This window comes from Temnothorax longispinosus, chromosome 9 (assembly GCF_030848805.1).
Source record: "Temnothorax longispinosus isolate EJ_2023e chromosome 9, Tlon_JGU_v1, whole genome shotgun sequence".
In the NCBI taxonomy this organism is placed as follows: Eukaryota; Metazoa; Arthropoda; class Insecta; order Hymenoptera; family Formicidae; genus Temnothorax; species Temnothorax longispinosus.
Genome location: NC_092366.1, coordinates 9,561,179 through 9,571,651, shown reverse-complemented (window position 1 = coordinate 9,571,651; position 10,473 = coordinate 9,561,179). Strand labels below are relative to the sequence as shown.

The 10,473-nt window shown below is 29.6% G+C and overlaps 1 protein-coding gene across 1 annotated transcript; it reads right to left on the bottom strand.

Annotated features, from left to right (window-relative positions):
- Window positions 1-688: 688 nt before the first annotated feature.
- On the bottom strand, window positions 689-8,244 carry LOC139819371 (fatty acyl-CoA reductase wat-like). The gene is made up of 10 exons (XM_071788653.1): window positions 8,046-8,244; window positions 5,942-6,081; window positions 5,744-5,866; window positions 5,460-5,585; window positions 5,195-5,340; window positions 5,009-5,118; window positions 2,910-3,105; window positions 2,100-2,339; window positions 1,716-1,973; window positions 689-1,634 (listed from the first exon to the last, which is right to left on the bottom strand). Exons 1-10 carry the CDS (start codon window positions 8,110-8,112, stop codon window positions 1,544-1,546), a joined length of 1,497 nt encoding a protein of 498 aa, XP_071644754.1. The 5' UTR covers window positions 8,113-8,244; the 3' UTR covers window positions 689-1,543.
- Window positions 8,245-10,473: the final 2,229 nt, after the last annotated feature.

The window sequence follows — 10,473 nt, the reverse complement described above, 5'->3', positions numbered from 1 at the left end:
TAAATTAGGAATATTATCGCAAAAACTGTAATAATTGGATTATCTCTTGAATACACTTGAGGCCGAGATTCTGCGACGCAGCCGTCGTATTAACCCCTTCTTGCTCGATATCGGGATTATCTGACAATTTTGCATCTCCGATGCATAATTAAAAGAGGCGCTGTATCAACTAATAGCTTCTTAAAAGCCGCGATACTTTTACGAGACTCTCGATATATAAAAATGTCTTTTAAATCGGTAGCTCAAATAATTGTTGATTAAGTTGAGAGCGAGTCTAATAGAGGGCGTTACGCACGGTAACGAAAGCGCGCGAGTTCCCACTCCGAGGGAGTTAGTTGGTAAGATAGCGGATTAGCGTTTAGACATGGTTCCCTATACTACATAATTACCAAAAACATAAAGTAAAAATAAGTAAAAAAATAGATAGGGTGCATATTTTTCGGGCTCCCCCGATTGATTATCACTGTCGGAGTCACGACAAAGGTTTTTATGAAGAGATCCGCAAGAAAATATCAAAATTCGGAAAGGGCCCTATTGTAAAGAATTACCATTATTGAATATATTTGTATGCAATCTTTAAAAAACGCAATGACCTTAGATAGTTGTTAAAAAGTCAAGTGATGGAACTATAAAGTTCTATAAAGTTCAGCTAAAAATGCTTTATTACAATGTTATGTACAATATTATGTATTTAAGATCAGAAAGGTATATGTTTGTTCCGCCAATTGATTGACGAGAAAAACTCTATTTTATAATCGACAACGATTGGTTATCAGTATTATGACAATTCGACCATTGGTTTTGGTCGGATTAATTGTCAAGACGTCTCGACAATGAGTTCATTATAAATTGATGTAATTTGAAGTTTATATATAAGCATCGTAATTCATTCTTTAAAATAACTATTCATATTCTGTAAAATGGAAAATCTGTTATCTGTATTTCGTGTTCCATTTCAGTATATTCGTTATTAATGCAATCACAATTAGAGGAAAGTCCCCTATTATGAGGTACCACATCTATTTTGTGTGATTATCGGACATTTATGGGCAGAATAATTGAAAAATGTAGTAAGTTATTTTGAAAGGAATTTAATAAGCTTTAAAATGCTGAAATGTAAATCTAATTTAAATATTAGTTTTTCTGAAAATTAAAAAAATGTAAAAAATGAGCTTAATGCAAAATCGCAAACGTGTGCTTTTAATATAAGATATCCCAAGCTAATTGTAAAGTGCAAAATACATCGGTATTGCAAATAGAAAACTTTATTTAATGTTTTTGAAATACAAATGTAATAAAGAAGCTTATTTGCAATAATCATCTCATACTAATATTATTATCATTATTATTATTATCATCATCGTCGTCGTCGTCGTCGTCGTCGTCGTCGTCGTCATCATCATCATCATTATATTATTATTATTATTATTACGCAATTGAAATAAAAATGTAATGATAGCAATACAGTGACAATATATATACAGAGTGCTCGAATTATATGTCATAAAAAATCTCATATACATGTAAGACAAACATGTAAAAGTTATGTACATATAATTGTAAATACGATCCAGACAATCCAAAAAACGGCAAAAGTAAAAATAATTTTTAACGTTTGGTGTATCCAATAAAATCTAAAATTAGAGATTTCTTTTATCTATAAGAATTAACTTAAATTAACAAAATTAATCAAAAATTAAAAAAAGATCTGTTACCTCCTATACTTGATACGACTGATTTTTAAAGTACTGTTATCTTCATTAAGAAGATAAAGGCGTAGTCCCATATAATGATCAATTAAATATTTTGTCCAGTCAAATCCAACCATGCTGAATTGAAATAATTGCTGATCTTCCTCACTCAGATGACTCCACATCGCTTGAACATTGTCAGTGGAAAAACTCCATTCATTATTGCAAAACGGTTGGAGCGCGTTGGAAAATTTGTCGACCTTCTTACATAACTTCCACATTCTGAAATACATATAGAACTATTATAATTTTTTACATTATAAAGATAGAATTTTATTTGGTCTTGATACAAACTATGAGATATATATACATCAAGTAATAAAAACAATATTTAAATCTACGTGATACCTTGGGTTACGATTCATACATATGTTTATAGCATCTATAAGTAAAGCCGGAAGGAAATGACCGAGCCAAACGCAAATTCTGTACGGTATTTTACGTTGAAAGTAAAATGCTAAGGGGAAATATATGGCATTATGTAGAGGATACATCTTATTTATGTCAAAAAGTGTATAAGCATATTTATGCCACGTAGGTCCATCAACTGGTGACACAAAATTATAAATTAATGTATCCTTGCCTCTCCTACAAGATAAATCCATTTAAACATAATTATGTTGTACATTAATTATACTTCTTTACACATATCAGAGTCATTTATAATCATATGCTAATGTTCGTGTGTGTGTGTGTGTGTGTGTGTTTGTGTGTGTGTGATTACGATGATACCTAATTGTAAGTAACTATAACGTATTTAGGATACACATATCCGTCCGAGTGTTTTATGCTTCTTAAAAATATCCTTTCCCTCCACAAACTACAGTATTTTGGAATAGTTTTATTATAGAATATTTACGATATTCTAGACAGTTAAATGATAATAGCAACTGAATACTAATTCTTTTACTTTTTTGGTCTATTAACTTTCATATTTAATTGTTATACCTCCATGATGTTAATTTGTTACAAGCATTAAGAAATAATTTTAATATATAATAAGTTATTAAAAATCATGTCTAAAAAATAATCTAAACAATTTATGAGGTTGACCCATTGTTATGCCATTATCTAATGACAATGTTCAAAATAGTAGAAATAAAATTTCTTGTAAATTAGCTACGGAGATGAATATGTTGGTCAAATACCTGATCATACCTGAATTGATTAAAGACTTCCCATGAGCTAGCGATTAATGCATTTACTGTAAAATCAACGGGCACTATATCTGCTCTGAAATCGGGATTATAATGATAAAATCTTGTGATTCCAAGTAGCGAAGGTACTATAAGGCCTAGTGGCCCAAACATATTCTCCATCCATCCGACAAAAGGTTCATTGGCGCTAGATAAAACTGAAAAAAATCTTAATTATTCCTTATTATGTAGATTCACATGAATCAAACTTATTGTTTGCTAAACGCGCGCGCGCACACACATCTTGTTCATTATTATATTACAATTGTAGAATTTTACAGCACATAATTATGTAAAGCAGTTGAAAATTATTAAATATAAATGTTCCTCTTCTAAAAAGGAGATGTGAAGTTTATTGTTGCCGCTTTTCCGCGATGCCGATTGGTTCTCTTGCTGCGCTTACTTCATTTGCAGCTGTCATTGTATATTTTGACAGTTGTGTATAATAGGGTTAATAGTGAAATGTTAAAGATAAATAGCGCGCGCGTAGCGCGCGTCTGTAGTGTCTAGTATTTAGTAAATTCTTTAGCAATAAAACTGCTATTGCTTCCTCATAGAAAAAGCTTTATTGTGATGGTGAAAAAAACTTTTTTTCGAAATTTTAAAGGAAATAGATTTAGAATGTTCTAAAATGTCGAGAAATCATATTAGTAGAAAATGTCCGGAAATGTGTGTGTGTGTGTGTGTGTGTGTGTGTACGCATTTTTTGTACACGCATCTACTTCTACAATTTTTTAGATACCGGGTTGAAATTTTGCACACAAATAGAGTATCATAGAAAGTATGTTCTCTTCCAATTTTATTAAAATCCGTCGACCGATATGGATTTTAAGGGGATTTTTATTTTTCAGAAAAGCGTGTTTTACGCTATAGCGTTCTCAATATTTGAGATATCGATCTATTTCTAATTCTATTATATTTTTCAGTTTTTTCTACCCCTATTTCATATATAATATTCTTTAAAATTTAATTAATTAGTTCTTGAGTTATTAGAAATTTCAGTAAACTTGGCTGTTTTTTTTTTTTTTTTTTTTTTTTACAGAAATTGGTAACTTCTTTATTATTAACAATTTTTATTAATTCTATTATATTCTTCAGTCTTTTCTACCCCTATTTCATATATAATTCGTTAAGATTAGTTTTGGATTTGGTTGATTAGTTACCAATTTCTGTTAAAAAGAAACAGCCAAGTTTACTGAAATTTCTATAATTCAAAAACTGATTAATTAAAGTTTAAAGAATTATATATAAAATAAGGGTAAAAAAATTGAAGAATATAATAAAATTAATAAAAATTGCTAATAATAAAGAGGTTACCGATTTTTGTTTAACCTTTGTTGTGCACACGGGGTCGAAAGACCCCAACGTTTTTTCAAACGAGTCTTTCTAATACGTACAATACGTACAAATATTAAAAATTGAATTTTTTATGCATTTTTTAGTGAAAAAAGTCCATTTTTCGGTAGTTTAGTTAACATATCATTTATAATTCTTTTATGTTGCAAGATATTAATGAAACCTATTAGACCTAATTTGGAAGCTTTGAACAATAGCCAGCAATTTTGTTTGAGTCAAAATAACGAATTGTACGTCTGTAATAAACAATTAAGTGACTGGGTTCTAATAGACCCCCTGTGCACAATACGTAATTTTGAAGAGGTGTGCACAACAAAGGTTAAAAAAAATTTACGTGATTGCTCTAATTTCCGCAAATTTTGAGATATGAAGCCAAATACAACACCAATCTATCTTTAATGATACTCTATTCATAAAAAAAAGTGTGCAAGTAGAAACTTGCACATTGCTTCCTCAGTTTTTAAGTGTGCAAGTGGAAACTTGTACATTGCTTTCTCATAGTTTTTAAGTGTGCAAGTGGAAACTTGTACATTGCTTTCTCACAGTTTTTAAGTGTGCAAGTAGAAACTTGTTTAAGTGAGCAAGTAGAAACTTGCACATTGCTTTCTTATAATTTTTAAGTGTGCAAGTAGAAACCTGTAAATTGCTTCCTCTATGAGGAAGCCAAATTAATAAATATCTACTAATTTATAATTGTTCTGTTACCTATTGCAGGTCGAAATATTCCTACTGGCAAGTCTCCGCTCTCGTCTCTAAAAAGGTCTTCCGCAATCGCTTTTGTGAATGTATATGTATTCGGCCATCGTGAAATGATTCTAGTCAAACAATAGTTTATCTGTCTTTATTAATATATCATAAATGATTTTATTATATTGAGCATCAAAGGATTACCTAGATATTTTTTCCTCAATTACGTTTTCGTTTAAGTAACGTGTGAACATAATAAGATCTTTGTGATTAATGGGATACGAGTAGAATCGCTCTTCAATATGTTCAACATGACAGTTCGCATAAGCTGTTGACACGTGAATAAACGACTGCAAGGTAAACGTTAAGCGTAATTAATGTTTCTTTCTTAGAATTAATGAAAATTGCAAAACCTAAATAATTTTTTCCTATTATTATTACTAAAACACATATTAAATAAAGGAATTACTTTTAAATTTGGCATGTGCTTTGCAAGTTTTAAGATGGTAGCGGTAGCATTAACATTTATTATCGTAGCACTTTTGATGTTCTCATTGAACCGTACGTTTGCTGCTAAGTGAAAAATTATGGATACCTATAATAAATATTCATGCTTTAAGTAGAAGAAGGTACAGAATTTATTTCTAATTACATCGATAATTATAATTAGATATATGTGTGCTTCTTTAGATATGCAATACATTTTTATTGTATTAGTAGGCGATATAATAATGAGTAATCGGAATTAATTACCTGATTTATCAGAGTGTTATTGTCACTTTCTGACAATCCAAAGTCTTCTAAGACGAGATTGCCTATAATCGGTACGATTTTTTTACGGAAATTGGGTACTTCTTTTTTTACTCGGTCAAAAAGCTATAGATTACATATTTGAATAACGATTATTTACAAATGTATATCATGTTTTGATGTCGTTTTCGAGATACTTACAGGTTTCTCAAACATTTCATCCAGTCGGCTTTTGGGACATTTGTCTCTTTTCGAACGTATTAGCAGATATATTGTTGAAATATCGGAGCAACTTCGTAACAGTTTCTCAATCAAGACTTTTCCAACAAAACCAGTACCGCCTATATATAAAACAAAATAACAAAGTGATATACATATATGTATGTACGTACGTGTATGTATATATACAGAGTATCAGTTGCTACACGCAAAATATTAGCAAAAGCTTTTCGTCGAATTGCACGAACACATCCTGATTCACGTCTTCTTATTAATTAATTTCTCATTAATTATTGAGAAACTTACAAAACGTAAAGGACTTTTCGATCCAGTTTTATCCGCTCTACCTGCTCACGAACACTGGCCTGCGTATTATTTACATGACACCCTGTATTAGTATATGTACCAGATAGCATAAAATGTTCTTTGAAAATGCCCTTTGGAAATTCGAGATTAACATCCAAAATGAATATAATTAAAATTTTGTGGACATCTCAAATTAATCCTAGGATATCCTTTGGTAGGATATTCTGAGGGAGAACAAATAATAGACAAATACTAGCTTCAAACACATTTTAAGAATATTGAACATTAAATAGCACCAATTATCTTAAAAATATTACACTGTTTAATAAAAAAAAGCACAAGAACAAAAACGCTGAATACGATCCCACTTGCCAAATTGTTCTATCATGTCGCAATTTTGAGAAATTTGCAGTTCAATAAATTTGCAAACAAAATGGACTATTTTAGTGCATTTTGGCATATTGTAACTACGATATGTGACGTGTTGGAAAAGTTTAATTGCAATCAAAATTAAGTACGTCGTTAAGGATTTTCAGCCCTTAAAACTTAAAAGGAATTTATTATGTCGATTATAGTTAAAAATATATTGCTGATTAACGCAGATTCTATTATGTCAAAGTTGCGACTTACACAATCATTGAAAATCTGAAACATTTTTTAATTATGTTATCTAAACTCTTAAGAGTTTTTAGGTAGCTGAATAATAATCTGATGTAAAAGTTGATAAATTAAAAAAAATACGATTATGGCAGAAATTAAGAATAAAAATTCGACCATATTTATAATTTTAATATTTGTCATATTGCGTCATCATGCTTACGTAAACGTAATGTACAATATCTAAATACAGAGTGTTCGATATCTGAATTGCTAGAAAACTATATACGAGTCATCGTATAATAACCATCATATTCGCAATACTTACACAATTATTATCGTAAGTGTACACGTTTCTGTGTGTGCACGTGTCTAAAGATAAATGTATGCTTTGTGTAAAAAATTCAAGAATTGTTTTTTTTTCAGAAATAAATCTTATTGAGGGAGCTAAAATGAATATTAGAATAATTTTTTATTAAAACATTATATAAACGTATTATAAATTATATGTTACAATTTTCTACAACATAAAGTTTTTAAATATTAAATTTTTGATAATTTATTTTAATTTTTTTATTGATTTAATTTATTTCTAGACGTTTTTATCTAATTTATTTTTAACAAAATATTTGTAAGTAATATTTGTATTTCGAAAAAATTTTTAAAAAACGATACTAACAGAAACAACAGTTTTGCATTAATTGAATTATCTATTCTAACGTACAACCTCCTACTACATAAATTTTCGTTGTCACTATAATAACTTTTGTTAAATAATATTGTTTAACAAAAATATTTTTTTTTCGGGCACGAAAACGAGAGGATAATCGTTTCTTATGAAAATACACTAAAATATATAGTTACAACTTTAACTGCAAATTTTTCAAAATTGTAACGTGAGAGAGCAATTTGCATACAGAATCGTATTCAGCGTTTAAAAAACTACCGAAAACTATTAGTTTTGTTCTTGTTTTACAATTTCATTTCTCCACTTAGTTGAGAAATGGCTCCATGTTTCAACGCTTACGTCATCATTGCGAAATGGATCGTTTTGCTGAATTTTGCTCACTCAAAACAAGCGCGAAAAGCGGCCCATTTCACGCTCGCGTTAGGAAAAATATATTTTTTTGTTGAACAGTGTCATTTGACTTTGTTACATAAATTATACTTGCATATTAAATACCTGTAATAAATATTGACTGTCCGGCGTAAAAGTTTTGTATCGGTGTTCTGCGTGCTTCAATTTCCATGTTTTATTCACTGTTCATAAAATATGTGAAGTTAATACAGGCTATATAGAGGTTAAGAAATAAATATCTCTAATTTTTTAATTTCCTAGATCGAATGTCTGTTTGACTTAACATTACTCCGAAGACTGAAGACTGCAGGAGAAATCTCGCAGTTTTATAGATTATGCTCCCAGGTAGCACATACACGTTTCAGAAATGTTTTATAAGCGTTTTTTTGAAACGTTTTATAACCGATTCCTAGAAACGTTTTTCATGAGTAAAAATGTCCATTCGAAAAACGTTCGATGGAACGTTTCTTTTTCGATAAAATAACGTTTAAAAAACAATTATAAAAATGTTTTGTTTTAATGATAAAAACATTTAAAATTCCTACTTTTTACGTCCTGGCAAGGCTTTGTGGAAGCCCTATGCTCCTTTTAGAAGTTACAGGAACATTTTATATATATATATATATATATATATATATATATAGTGCGAGCGTTACTTCTCTGTAGTAACTTACAATAATTCCTTCACGTAAACAGGATTTTCTTTCGCGTAAACGGGATTTTGTAGTAACTTACGATAATTTACTCCGGGTAAACGAGTGAATTATCGTATGTTACTACAGAAGTAACGCTCGCGTAAACGTAGTATGCGATTGATCGTTAAGCGTAATTTATGTTTCTTTCTTAAAATTAGTAAAAATTGCAGATACAAATTATTTTTGCTATTATTCTTACTAAAACACATATTAGACACATATTCTAACCCAGAATGTTATATTTAAAGAAGTTACAAAGCAGCCGAGCCTAGCATTGTGTAATGTATTTGCAGCAGCATTTGCTGTAACAATAGCGTTGGGAGAAAGTCCATTTAATAAAAAGAAATGTACTTCTTTTAATTAATAAAGTATTATTAAAGGAAAGTTGATATTAAATTTGGTGATAATCAATAAAAGGATTATTTTCTAATAAAATTTGAAATTTAGTGAGAAATATCCGTGGTTGCTCTAATTTCCGCAAATTTGGAAATTTTGCACTGTAGTATAATGCGGCATACCCGGGAAAAAAAGATTATATATAATTATATATAAATATATATGATTATATATAATCCAATTATATATGAATTTTGTCTCTATATGATCATATATAATTATATATGAACACATATAATATTATATATGTAAATATATATAATTATATATGACCATATATAGTCAATAAACATATATTAAAAAAGAACTGTTAACTTCGATAATAAAGCATTAATAAATTAAGATGTATATTTTTTCAAAAGCTGTAGATTAAAAAATGAAATGATTTATTCCATATATTACAACTTGGCACTGCTTGACGTAAGACAGTGCCGTGTCTCTTGATACCGTTTTTTATACCACTGTTCGTCAAATTTTAAATACGAGAAACGAATCCTATCGAATGCCATCTATTGGATAATCCGAATTTAAAGTTTATGTGTATGATTATATATAATCATATTTAATCTACATGGATAAATGCTTCTTATATATAATTTATATATAAATTATATGAACTCATATATAATCATGTCAAATTGTATATTAAACATTTATATATATTTAAATATATTTTAATCGCCTATATAATTATATATAATCATATATAATGATATATGGACCCATATATAATTTTATATAAAGCATCAAATTTCATATATAATCACATATAATTATATATATTTATATATATCTTTTTTCCCCGGGTAGTAACAGATCGACCTTCGGTCGCGGAATATTTTCGTGCCCGCTTCGCGACAAGAGCATTACTTAGTCTTTAAACAGTTTTTTGTTAAAGAGGCAACACGGCCCGGCAACGGGCGAACAGGCTCAGGGCCGTATTCATAGTTGAACCTCCAGTCGACACTTAAGACGATCTTGACCAAGGCAGTTTTATCCAATCCAGACCGTCTTGATGTTAGCAGATGATTTCATAGTCGTAAAATAAGATGATCTTCGCAAAGAAGATTTTGTACGACTGTCATATGTGCTTTGGCCCTAAGTCTTATTTGATTCGAGATCGACTTGGCGAAGACGTTCTCAAGGCGATACTTATTCTCGATTCGGATATTTCCATAATATTTCCGTTAGTTCCTCCAATGGAAATATTGAATTCAATGTGCAGTTATTGATAAATTAAGACGATCTTCGCCGAGACATGTCCGATATCTTAAGCTTCTTTGATATATATGTAAGATACACGTGTCATGTACTTTTAATTTTTTTAATATAATTGCTTATGTGCCGTATTTTTATACATAATTATTAATTTTGTAAATAAGATTGTCTGACTTACATTCCTGTATTATACTCACACCGCTCTATTTAAAGTTAACTAGTTA

What these genes read in the sequence shown, in the direction of transcription:
- LOC139819371 (XM_071788653.1), bottom strand. Translation starts at nt 8,112, where the DNA reads ATGGAAATTGAAGCACGCAGAACACCGATACAAAACTTTTACGCCGGA. An exon ending in AGCACATGCCAAATTTAAAA is followed by an intron (nt 5,341 to 5,459) that starts GTAATTCCTTTA and finishes TTTACCTTGCAG; the next exon opens with TCGTTTATTCACGTGTCAAC. An exon ending in ATTGAGGAAAAAATATCTAG is followed by an intron (nt 5,119 to 5,194) that starts GTAATCCTTTGA and finishes TTGTTTGACTAG; the next exon opens with AATCATTTCACGATGGCCGA.